At 32.9% G+C, this 13,750-nt stretch overlaps 1 protein-coding gene across 2 annotated transcripts; it reads left to right on the top strand.

Moving 5' to 3' along the window:
• The first annotated feature begins 4,303 nt into the window (after positions 1-4,303).
• LOC139871915 (uncharacterized) lies at positions 4,304-8,156 on the top strand. Of its 2 annotated transcripts, none has more exons than XM_071859668.1 (2): positions 4,304-6,021; positions 7,820-8,156. In XM_071859668.1, the coding sequence occupies exon 1, from the start codon at positions 4,692-4,694 to the stop codon at positions 5,997-5,999; it is 1,308 nt and encodes a 435-aa protein (XP_071715769.1). In that variant the 5' UTR covers positions 4,304-4,691; the 3' UTR covers positions 6,000-6,021; positions 7,820-8,156. The 2 variants fall into 2 exon arrangements, with proteins under 2 accessions (XP_071715769.1, XP_071715768.1); XM_071859667.1 differs by lacking the exon at positions 7,820-8,156 and adding an exon at positions 6,740-7,530 and having other exon boundaries at positions 4,305-6,021.
• Positions 8,157-13,750: the final 5,594 nt, after the last annotated feature.

Here is a 13,750-nt window from a genome sequence, read left to right as displayed (position 1 = left end):
GAAAATGGTCCTTAGATCAATCCGGCATCTTTACAACAAAAGATTTAGCCTCCATACTTGACAACTTAAAGCTTGACAACCCGTCCACCATCACGAAAACACCTAGAAACAAACTCATACCTCAAAAAATCAATATTTTCATTTGGAGGGATGTAAATGGTAGAATTCCTACTCGCGTAGAGCTCGACAAACGCAGTATAGACCTCGACACATTGCTTTGCCCGTTATGCAACTCGCAGGTTGAGTCCATTGAACATATTCAATTTCATTGCACGGCAACATCAAATGTCTGGAACTCAATCCTACACCGGTGGAACCTTCCCACTAACACCTTCACCAACATCCTTGACGTAACCACAAATGCCCAATCATTCACTATATCGCAAAATGGTGCTTCCGTTTGGCAAGCCATTAAATGGGCCTCATCTTACATCATTTGGAAATACCGAAATCTCAAGGTCTTTAGCAAAAAAGATTGGTGTGTTGCCACAATCCTATCCGAAATCCAAACACAATCATTCGCTTGGTTATCCAAAAGACATAAAAAATCAAAAGTTGAGTGGCACCAATGGTTAGTCAACCCCTCCTACTACACCTCCTCAAATCATCAATGATCAGGCATTGACTAATCGGAATCAATATCCCCTCGGTTTCCTCGTAGTACATTCATGGCATGGGTCTTCATTTCTCACTTGGTTAAATGGGTAGTTGCTACCAACTATGTCATCGCACTTGCGGTACAGTTTGGTTGCCTCTCTCCAACTTGTTTTTTCAAGTTTCGTGGTGTTTAATGGCCCTTTTGCCATGAATTTGTATGTATTATTCTCCTTTTGATTCAATATATTGTATAGTTTGTAGGGCTTTGTAATTTTTCAATACATTAATAAAAAAACTTTACTTGCTTTTCAAAAAAAAAAAAAAAAACAAACCCTACAACATAAGCTTACACATCATGCACGGAACCCAATGCATAATTCTGGAAAATTCTAATTTTATAATATATATATATATATATATATATATATATATATATATATATATATATATATATATAAACTTGTAGAAATCATATCTTTTAATCCGTACGCCCATTTTTAACACATTTTATATATATTTGAATCGCAACATCGATCCCGACATGATGAACTTGTCAAATCAGTCAGAATCAGACACGTTCGAGGTCATATATGCTATAATTATTATTTTATATATTTAATTTATATAAACTTCAAAAATTCATATCTTGAGTTCTATACATCCGTTTACAAGCCTAAACGAAAATCACACTACTCATCGAGAGGAAAACGATGAGCAACAGAGTTTCATCAAAAAATCATGGCACGGTTACCGAAAACAGTAAACTCAGTTCTGTCCGGATTTATATAAATCGGAAAATCGCGTTTTAAACATATTTTATTATTTAAACATCATCAAAATTATATCCAAGCACTATAACTATACATACATGCATAATAACATGATAATTATGAAGAATTAAAAAATATAGAATTTTATGACTACCTCAAATCAAGAAACTGAAAAGATAGAAGTATAGATCGCGTTACAAGGAACCCGAAAACGTAAATCAACTTGAATGGAGATGAACAATTGTGAAGATAAGATTTAAATTAAGTGATGAAGGTGATGTTGATGATGAATGTCGACCAAAGAGAAAAAGAAGAGAGAAAAAGAGTTTTGATTATTTTTTGTTATTTGGTAAAAATGAGGATAAAATCAAATATTATGGAGTAAATCAAAAAAATGCTAAAAATATGGGATATATCCCATTAAATAGCTGGCCCCCTTTTTTATTTTATTTTTTTATTTTAAAACAAAATCTTATCCTAAATTAATTTGATACTATCTCAAATTAAATAAATGATTAAATACAGAACTTAGAGGATAAGAATAACAAATTAAATATTTTTTTTTTGTTTTTTCAGCCGAACCAAATATATATATATATATATATATATATATATATATATATATATATATATATATATATATATATATATATATATATATATATATATACATTTTTAAAAACAATATATTATCCATACTCTTTTGTTTAATTTATTTAAATTATAAAATGGGCTAAATACACTTGGAAAAGGAAAATGGATTAGTCCATTAGGCTATGGCAATAATTCAACTATATTGGGCTAACTTGGCCCAATTCACAAATTTTGGCCTTTTGACCTTGGCCCGAAAGATAAAAGGACTTCACGAAATATAATATATGAATATTATTTAGGTTACCTAGAATAAAAATCTAGTCACATAAATGACATGGCAAGGATACCAATTAGCGAAAGTTAAATACTTAACAGAAAAAAAGGAAAAAGTAGGGTTGTGACATACGTGGGTAGGGAATCGGTGGAAGAAGGCATCTATATAGGAAAGCATTGGAAGAAAGTTCGATATGTGTGTTTGATTAACAGAAACGAATACGTAAAAAAGGAAATACTTAGTATGGTTACAAATAGTAAACCAGTACCTGACTCAACCAATCTAAGTGTGTCACGTCATACCGAGTCTCTATCCAAGGCTTTTCAGTTTAATTATATGTATAATAGCTAGTTAAAAGAGGTTATACTAGTGTGACATTTATTATTTATTTTTATTATATATTTATGTGACATTATATTTTTATGTTCTTCTTTTTGTCGGAAAGACTCGTCTTCGAGTACACAACATCAACATTACCACAGAAAATTGGTGACAAATCAGTAACATTAAAAGTGGTCGAAATGTAGTAATGATCTGGGAGTTCAATCTTGTATCTGTTGTCGTTAATTTTTTCTAAAACATAAAAATGACCATTAGATATCTCGTCTTCACTATCACGGGTGATTGGTGACACCAAAGATGCTAAAGTGATGTTCACCCTGTCCTCTTGTTCGTCTTCCTCACCATCAGTATCATAAACATGCTCGGTATCTTCATCAATAAAAGGTTCGGGAATATTTTTCATATTAAAAACTTGATCAATCGTATTCAACCGATCGATAAAGTCATCCGATTGAACCTCCCTTGAAAATTCGGGATTCTCAAGCTTCATCCCAATATTACGCTGCAAGAGATCTTTCATGTATTCCAATTCCACAATTCTCCTATTAATCTTTCAAAATCTGAATCACGCGGATCAACATCACTACCTCTCTCAGCAAATTTGTGAGTCCTTCTTAGATCAACATTATTGCCTCTCTCGGCGAATCTGTTAGTCATTTTCATGTGATAACATATGTATTTTCTTCGTTCGGCCATTACCAAAGCTCTGATATCAAATAATTACGGAACGGATCATAGGCCGAATAATAAAAAGAATATCAAACAACAAATAGAAATTGAACAAGATGATTATATTGGATATTAGTCACCAATGCATATAGTAAAATATAATCGAATATTACTCAACAAAATATAATTGCTAAAAAAACTAATGATGACTGTTTTTATTCTCACGTAAACAAAATATTTAACTTCCTCAAAGATAAACAAATGAGTCTCTTTCAAAGTCACTCAAACGATACAGATAACACCAAAAATAAACAAACTAATATCTAGAATAAACATAAAAAATAGAATTCTTATCAACTTTCAATTAGAGACTGAAGTTACCGCTATCCTTGGCCAACACGACAACTAGCAGGCCCACCAAGTTGATCCATCTGGTTGGCCCAAAATTGATCCATCACCTGGGTCCATCTGGTCATATTGGACCCATTACCTGATCCTGCCATAAGGGCAACGAAGGAAGTGAAAAATATTGAGTGATCTTAGAGTGACATTTTTACAAATAACACAATAATTTAGGACCAATAAAGCATAATTGTCCATATTGTAATATTTTATACCATAATTTTAGATTTATATTTTATTTTATTATCTACTATTTTTATATTTTAATTTATGTTTGTGGCATCCATGGAGGTTGTGATCACTTGGCACACTCCTTTTTTTGGATTTTACCCTTTTGCGCTTCTTTCTCGGAGCTAACATCTGGACCCCACTTTCAACCCCACCTCCAAATTCATTCATTGAACTTGCAAATTACTCCGTACAACAATTACAATAACATTGAACTCTTTTTCTTTTCTTAAATTTCATCACAGAGACAAATACACATACATCTATCCCTTTTAACCCATTTCTGCTCCCAATCACCTTTTGTTGTAAGTATTTCTTCCATCATATATTTATTTACTTTATTTTAGTTTGTACTCCATCTTTCTACTTGTTCTAACTAGGTTTTTTTTTAAGCTTTGATTTTGGGTCAATTCTTAAGTGGGTGTTTAATTTTACCAATCTTTGATCATGCCAAGTTATTAAAGCTTTAAACTTTAATATCTTTTAGGTTGTTAAAGTACAAAATAACTCTAGAAATATTGATATTTGGGTAATTTCTTATGTGGGGGTTTACTTTTATTACTCTTCTTAGTTATAAGTAGCTAAATGTCTAAACTTTATACTTTTTTATATAAAGTACAAATATTCTTGAGCAAGATTGAATCTTTATTATGAATGATAAGTTTTAGCACATGGGTTTTGTGTATTTTTAGCTAAATTCTGGTCAAGTGGTGTTTGGAGTTTGAAATTGCTGCCTGTTTTAAGGAGGAAATTAGGTTTTCATTTGTCAGATTGATATATGATAGTTACATTGAGATATCTTGTCTTGTTCATTAATGGAGAGTAATTTATCACCTGCAAATCTAATTTCTGGTTCGGGTGGAAGTTTCGATTTGCAAAATTCTATGAGGGTTCATCAACAACAGCAACACCAAAACAACCCTTTTAATTTTCAACATAACCCTCAATCTACAAGACAACAACAAGGATCTATAAACCCTCCTTTGACTCATGAGAATTTCCCTTTTCGAATGGGAATGATTCAAGATTGTAATCGTCACAATCAAACTATTTCGTTATCTGATTTTGGAAAAGGGGAAAGGGGAAAAAGTTCCGTTAGTGATGAGGACGAACCGAGTTTCACGGAAGACGGTCATGATAATCACGATAACGAAAACCGAAGCAAAAACATGTCTCAGTGGCATCGCGTGAAATGGAATGATCCGATGGTGAGGCTTTTGATCACTGCGGTTTCTTACATAGGTGAAGATGCTTCCATGGAGTATGGCGGTGGGGCCCGAAGAAAATACTCGAATTTACAAAAGAAAGGTAAGTGGAAATCGGTTTCTAAAGTTATGGCTGAAAGGGGTCATTTTGTTTCACCTCAACAATGTGAAGATAAGTTTAACGATTTAAACAAACGGTACAAAAGGCTTAATGAAATCCTTGGTAGAGGTACTTCGTGTGAGGTTGTTGAAAACCCTTCGCTTCTTGATTTAATGGATCATGTTTCGGATAAATTAAAAGATGAAGTTCGGAAGATTTTGAGTTCTAAACACTTATACTATGAAGAAATGTGTTCGTATCATAACGGGAACCGTTTGCATCTTCCAGCCGATCCTGAATTGCAACGTTCGTTAAGGTTAGCTCTCAGAACGAGAGATGATCATGAAAATGATGGAAGACGCGGGTCACATGATGATCTTGATCATGATGACGATGATCATGATCCATACATGGATGATCATGATGAATACGATGACCATCATCATAATCATAATCACCATCATGGTTTGAATTTGGATCAAAGAGGAGGATATGGTGTCGGTGAGGGACCTTCAAAGAGGGTAAAACAAAATGAGCCGAAAATTATGCAAGGTGATATGAATCCAGAAGGGGTGAAAGTTAATCTTTTGCAGGATCAATGGATGAAACATCGTTTGCTACAACTAGAAGAGCAGAAGGTACATATTCAAGCACAAATGTTGGAATTGGAGAAAGAGCGGTTTAAATGGCAACGGTTTCGCAGGAAAAAAGATATGGAATTGGAGATGATGAAGATGGAAAACGAGCGGATGAAATTGGAAAATGAACAAATGGCGTTGAAATTGAAGCAAAAGGAGATGTCTGCAGATCTTAATTAATATGCCATGATTTGAAGCCAAGGTTTGTTGAAAAACATGATTTTTGCCTTTCTTGATTTCTAATTTTTCATTAGCTGCTGGCCTGCTGTTATCTTATTTGAAATATGAAATTGCGCCATGTTAACTTGTTTTAAGATCTATTATTATATACTCTGCTATGCGACGCTTGGTTATCTGTTTTTGGTTTTTAGATGTTTATAGCAGTATCTAATGTTACTGTTCGAAATGGTGATCCATGTTGTTCTTGTTCAAAATGGTTTGGTTAGGCTAGGTGGATAAACAACGCAATTAGACTAATATAGTACGAGCCAACACAGGTTGGCCAGTTAGGTTGACCTTGTTCCCCACAATTATTTTTAATCGTTGCGTTTTTTGTAATTGTGATTATGAGAGCTTTTGATTATTACAATTACAATAATATTTGATGTAAAATGTTGCATGGATAACACTGTAGTTCCTTATGAGTTTCACTCGGCGTTAAGTTACCTTGTTGCGCTTATAAGTTTACTTTTTCAAGGGTGTTTCACATGTAGTCCGTTACACTAAGCATTTTAACGGACAACACAAACTGTCATCTCTTAAAGGACACAAATGAAACAACTTAGCAAAAATAAGTGACCGAAAAAACTTTAAGTGAATGTTTTAAGAACCACAGATACGATCAATGTACTCTTACCTAATTATTTAGCTTATACGAGTATTATGTTATTAACTCATTTCACTTGTTTGTGATAAAACAGTGCCTAAAGACGCGTTCAGCCATAGGCACCTCCTCCACAACTATAATGGCTTCTTTTGTTGTGTTTGTGTGTTTGCGTGTGTATCTGTGGGTCCAGCCGGGTCCGTATGGTCATTATGATAGGTAGTGTTTACTGTTTAGTTATGAGTTAGTTATAGTGTGTATTGTTGGTGTGTCGCTGATGTGGCATGTAAGAAGTTCAGTTATGTTAGTTATGATAAGGAGTGGTTTGGCTTACAGACTGTGAGTTGGGAGTCTTATCAAGGTTTAGATCTGTAAGTTGATAGTGTCACTCTACTATGTAAATATGTGACACTCTGCTATCTGTTTTTGGTTTTTAGATGTTTTTAGCAGTATCGAATGTTACTGTTTCTGCATGTTACAAACATCCACTGGTTTTTTAGTACATAAGGCTTTTGTGTTTTATTATATTCTTATGTAGGACCTGTATGGTAGAAAAATAAGTATAATCTAGAGGTGGTAAAATTGATGGGTCGGGTTGGATGAATGTACCCACAATTGGTTTGGGTCATGAAATGGGTATTTTGGTATTGGCCAGTTAAGTTGACCTTGTTCCCAACATGTCTTTCTTATCATTGCCTGGTTTTGTAATTGTGATAATGAGAGCTAGATTATTACAATTACAATTACGATAATATTTAATATATTACACCGGTAACGCTTAAATTTCTTAAGAATCTCGCTTGTTGTTAAGTTATTTTGTTACACTTACAAGTTCTTTTTTAAACTTGTTTCACATGTAGTCCTGCAAGCTAGCATCTTAACGGACAACACTAACTGTCATTACTATAAAGGACACAGCCACACAGGTGAAACAACTGTTTAACAACATAGCAAAAATAAGGACATTAGGTGTAACAAAAAGACGTAAAGGACAATAAGTGAAAATGAGTAACCACATATACAACCAATGTACTATTTTCTATTTATTTAGACACTGTTTGACAACCCTCTTTTCATTTATATTGTGTTTTTTAACTCATTTCTAACTCGTTTGAGATAAAAGAAAAGTGCCTAAAGCAACACATGTATGTTTGTCACCTTTTATGAGGTAATCTAGTCGACTAAGGGCGCTCGCTCTATGGGCTATGGCATCCACCAAAGGGATACTTATGGATAGTGATGATCGCCGGAGCAAGCCACATGCACAAAATCGCCGTGCAATCCGCCATAGAAACCTCTGCCGCAACTAAAAGACCTCTTGCCACGGGGACTGTGAGGTGAGGTGGAGTCAGATTTTACACTTTTTGAAGAAAAATTGATATTTTTTTACTATAATGTAACAATATCAAATTTTGAGTGTCAATAGGGGCGATTGGTAAACTTTTAGTATTAAACTTGAGCGGAAAGGTATCGAATAATGTGGTAAAATATGATTGAAAGTTTAGTATAAAGTAAATTAATTAATAATGTAGATATTTACGTGATAAAATATGATTGAAAGTTACTAATTTGACTGACGCCCACTTTTGGTTAAGGGTAACACCTATTAATGGTGCCAGGGATGTTACTTTTGCTCCAACTAAGCATTTTGGGCGTTAAATTTGTGGGGTAACGCAGCGTCTCAATACGTCTAACTGTTGCTTTTGTGTGCATTTGTATTTTGGGTTCAGATCCATAAGTTGATAGTGTCACTTTTGGCGTATAGGACTTGCTGGTTTGTATAGGATAAGTTTCACTTGTTAGGATCTTTGGCACACGTGTAATATGCTGCATGTGCAAAGGAGTGGTTAACTCCTTCACATTGTATTATGATACGAAGCTCATGGCTTCAATTCGAATTTCGAATAATCATCATAACATAAATTAGTTTCCGAATACATTTATTTTACTTAAATCATTAACGTCAAAATACTTATTCTCGCATGAATTTTTGTTCAAACTGCCGTTAAATTTGTTGAGATTCAGTCCACAAATTGAGCGAGGTCAGAAAATGGAGAGGCTTTTTTTGTCAATCGGTAATCGTATAAACCAGAAATTGGTTACGATAAAGAAAACAGATGCATAATGTGGAATCCCGTATGGATACGCCGTGGAGGTTTTCTCATGAGGAGCGGCAGGAATGTAAAAGTTCGTTCCAGGAAATGATCGGGTGGGTGGGTTCCGACATCACGTTCGGATTCCCGTCAGTGACTCCTAACCGCCTTTAAAGAAAAGCGATCATGATTTGTTGCTTCTAATTAACTTTTAATATGCAATACAATTTAATGTTTTAGTAATTGTTTGTTAATCATCAAAGGCTTATCGCCTAACGATATTTAACGAGACTTTCAATCAAAAAAGTTGAGGGTTTCAAGTCCCGTCGTGACATATTCAGGAATAAATTTATGTTCGGTGTACCACCAAAAAGCCTCCTAAATACCAATACCAAACATATACAAAACAAACCGATGCACAAACAAACGACTAGTCTAACATTCAAGCGACCTTCGATTTGTCCGCCACTAAAAAAGCTTTTTTACTTTTCGTCCCGGGTTTTAGTAGTTTGCCTTCCACTTGTTCAATGCGAACCTATTTTTCGGTTTTAAAGAAAATAAATCGACCTAAGTAGAGTAGGAACAAGACGCCTCCATCATCTCAAAACGATTAACTCAATGGTAAATTATGTTTTTATCATTAACTAGTGTGCATGGATGAAAAAATAACCGGTAAGAATAAACACCCTTCAACAATTCCGCATTTTGTTGCTTTTGTTATTGTAAGTATATACGATATACGATACGATATATACAATATATACAATATATGATGTTATACACAATTTTTACGATCTTATGTATAACCTCCTATAATTCATCTTATAAACATTGTAAGATATCAAAATCCTGCGAGTATAATTTAGAAATAACGTTCTACTTATTCACAATATACATCGGTGTCCTTTCTCCACTAGCCATTGGTGAAATATAATTGAACACATTTATCTTTAATTACAGGGAGTCAAAAGTTCAAATAATGCACATATCAAATTATTTTGCTTACCATAATAGTTAGGTGCTGCTTGTTTTTTAAGATATTTTAATTTGAAGATCTACGGACTAGAAAAAATATGGTTTAAACAAATAACAAATAACACCTTAATCCATAGGTATCTACAAATACAGGTTTTTAAAACTTTTTTTATGCTACGTCATCTTACACCCACTTTTATATATTTTGTCACTCCAACTGATATTGATGATAACTAAAAATTATGGAATTATATATTTGAAGGTGTTTATAAATTTCTTTTGTTTTGTAGGTTATTCACATTTGAGAATTATTATGTTGGCCACTAAGATTCATATGTCGTAAAGGGCCGATTAATTAACATTTATTGTAGGTTTTTTTTTTTTTTTTTTTTTTTCTTTTTTTTTTAATATAACAAGCATTTGCATTCCTTTACATTTTGAAGGTAAGTTTTTAGTCAAATTTTATATGTAAAGAATAACATACAAATTTGAATGATTTATAAAATTGTTCTAAATATAAAATGACTGACAAAATTAAAATATTATACTTAGCTGACCGCGACATTTGTATTTGTAATCTAATTTATTGTTGGGTAGAATATTAATATTGACAATCCTTAAACAAAACTTTTGTTTTCTAATGGTAAAAACGTATATGGTTGGGCTCGAGCTTGACTCGTTTAAGTTTTTTAAGCTCGAGTTCGACTCGGTTCGAATCTAGCATATAAAGCTCGAGCTCGGCTCATCTGAATTTAATTTAAGGAATGTTGAGCTCGGCTCGAGTTCGAATCATTTACTTAATAATATTATAATTTTATTATTATTATTATTTTAATAAATGTAATGTTATCTATCTAATCATAAAACTAAATTTCATTCATATTCTATTGAAAACTATTTCATATACTTTACTTTAATATTATTTATATTGAGATTAGATTACAACCTTCAAGTTTTATTTTAAAAAGGTTCTTAATTATACTAAATTTTTTTAAAAAAATTATCCTTACGTCAGTCGTTAGGATTGTCATTAACACACATAAAGTAATTGTACATAACGGTTACTTATTAATATTATTATGAAAGTTACGTAATTGATACTGCATGTTAACGTCAACTTATCTTTAGAAAAAATAAAATAAAATTAGATTAGACATTTTTTAAACTATATGAACAATTTACTAATGTGTAAAAGTTGGTTTTGTAAGTTATCATGATTGACCACTTTACTAGTCGTTTGATCATACTGTCGACGATATTCACTTCCACTAAAATATTTCTTGCGATACAACTCTCTACCCTATAAACAAGAATCTATGAATCCTATCACTGGATATAGATAATTACATTAACAAGTTGAGTTCGAAGGATACAAGTGCTAGAGACGATGGTGGTAAAGAGGTTCTTACAACATGAAGAAAAAGGGAGCTAAGAACTGGGCCGTGTTCGATCAAGTTACACAATAATGGAGACGATCTAAACTTTGTAGAAACGGTCCAAATAACGGGAGTTTACATAAAACTATATAAGGTCCAAGGACCCTACTATTTTGAAAATTCTTTTATGTATAATATTATTTAATTTATATTTAATTTAAATATGAGATCATTAAAATTAAAGATATCACTCCATATATTTATAAAATTAATGGCATTTTGAAGCTAAACAACCATTCTTTAGAATTTTTTTAAAACAAATTTCAATCAAATTGTATAGGGCCCTATTGAATGTTGATCACAAAATCTCCGCTAGGTGGAAAACTTATGTATGGAAGCTCGGGATGAAGGCCATGTTGGTGTGTCTTCGGTGGGGATGTCGAACTTCATGTTGACGAGCATGTTGGTACTTCGTCGGCTGGGAATGTCGTGTAGAACAACGAAAGTTTCTTTTACGGACTTGTTGACCGAGGTTTTCTTGTGCCCTCAACGACTATCTTGGTTAGTGATGGATTCTCAAATGTTCTAACGTACAAGTTTGACAAAGATGAGCAAGAAGATTAGACGTGAAACGATAAACGGAAAGACAAAAAAAATGGATCTGTTGTAGAAGCCATTTTGTTTTGGTATTTTTGCATACACCCTTTTCGTTATGTTGGTTTGTCTCGTTTGCGTTTCGATTGTTCATTTCGTTAATATGTTTAATTTAGTTTTGTATATGGCGAGGCTTAGTTATAGATAGTTTTATAGTCTGTTTGTTGTTTTCTAGGTATGAGCCAATTAATCGTATATACTTAGCACATATTGTTATTATTGTATCTATCTATAATATGTAAACCATATCTTGTCTAGTTTGGTTAGCATTCGTATTCCTTAATTATAAGAGGTGATGGGGTCAAATCCTCATGTACATATACAGATGATTAATTAATGAGAACGAAACATATTTTTTTAATCTTATATGGTATCAGAGCATATATATATATATATATATATATATATATATATATATATATATATATATATATATATATATATATATATATAAACCATATATGTATACGTTCGAGACAGTCTTCACGCTCAACGTCCTCCCGTTTCGACTAAGAGGGAGTATTATCTGTATATATTTATAGCATATATTTAGCATATATTGTTATTATTGTATTTATCCATGATATGTTATTCATATCTTGTATAATTTGGTTATGATTCGTATTCCTTAATTATAATTGGTGATATAGCCAAATCCTAATGTATATATACGAATGATCGATTAATGAGAACGACACATAGTTTAATAATCTAAGATAGTCTCTTCAATTTTATTTTGTACCCTTCGGATGATGAAGTTTTGTTTTGAAAAACGTAATCGTTTTCATATCAGATATCATTATTTTTGCCAAAAAAGTGCATTAACATTAATATAAAAAAGAACATACAAAGTTATTTAATTATGTTTCTCTAGTCGCATACTACTCAAAACCTTCTATAACTACGAGTACATTACATTACATAATCGATTAATTAAGCACCAAAAATTTTAGACATGATTCACTTCACTTTAAGGCTAGATGAATAAGTCGGAAAGTAAAAGGTCTTCACGGGATATCACCTAAGCTTTCTGCTCCAACTAATAGTTAAGTATGTGAAGATTATCAAATGGTTTCGGGTCTCAAACAGCTCGCAAGTCGCGACAAGGAACTCATGGGGCGCGAGAGTGGTGTAGAAGTTGGTGGATGGTTCCCGCGCATCAAAAGCCACTTCTCATAGGGGGTGTGATCCTGATTTTCTTGTCTCGTGGATCGCTAGACCTTCCTCGCGGACCACAAGGACGTGGCGGTGGAGATCTTGTGTTTAATTATTAAAGGATTTCGGTAATTCTTATATAATATAATTCTAACTTTCTGTAATTATGTGCACGAAATTTATAGTAGAAATTCCTGATATGTTTTCTTGTATTAAATTTTTCTTCATGTGGAGTTGGAATATAATTACGTTAATTTTTGTGTGGTTTACATTTACATTTATGGTTTATGCTTTATTTATTAGTTTGTTTTTCGTGAATTTTGTGATTGACACAATCACATGTTTTGTTTGAGTAGTAAAATTCCTAGCACTAATTACTAAACTACATAAAGTTAAAGAACTAGTTGCATATGAAATACATCCTAAATAACTGTCTTTAATTTTCAAAATTTGAAATATCAACTTTAATGAAAGAAATAAATAAATTACAAGTATGAAAGAACAACTTAGCTAGATAGACTAATTACAGCACATCACAATGTTAATAGAAAAATACGAAGAAGAACAAGTTGATCATGCATATTTTAACCGTGGGGTTTAATATGCTTGCTCAATACATAAAGAGGGGTTTAAGGATCTTAGAACGTGGCTCTCCGGTCCGGCTACCATGAATAACCCTGGCCGACATGATGATGTCGGCGGGGTGGCCAAGTGATTAAGTCCACCTCCGATAACGGTCGTCGATCAAGAGGCCCCAAATAAGGTCGTAGGTACTAGCTTACGAAAGACTAACCTGTTAACCTTGAAAAGATGCCGAATGATGCTTTTGTATCGTAGGTGATGGTTACGTAATAT

This window comes from Rutidosis leptorrhynchoides, chromosome 10, assembly GCF_046630445.1.
Source record: "Rutidosis leptorrhynchoides isolate AG116_Rl617_1_P2 chromosome 10, CSIRO_AGI_Rlap_v1, whole genome shotgun sequence".
NCBI lineage: Eukaryota > Viridiplantae > Streptophyta > Magnoliopsida > Asterales > Asteraceae > Rutidosis > Rutidosis leptorrhynchoides.
The sequence above is the reverse complement of the archived record's forward strand: the minus strand, read 5'-3'. Positions and strand labels throughout refer to the sequence as shown.

Bases quoted from the DNA above. Each gene is read 5' to 3' on its own strand.
- LOC139871915 (XM_071859668.1), top strand. From the start codon at position 4,692: ATGGAGAGTAATTTATCACCTGCAAATCTAATTTCTGGTTCGGGTGGA.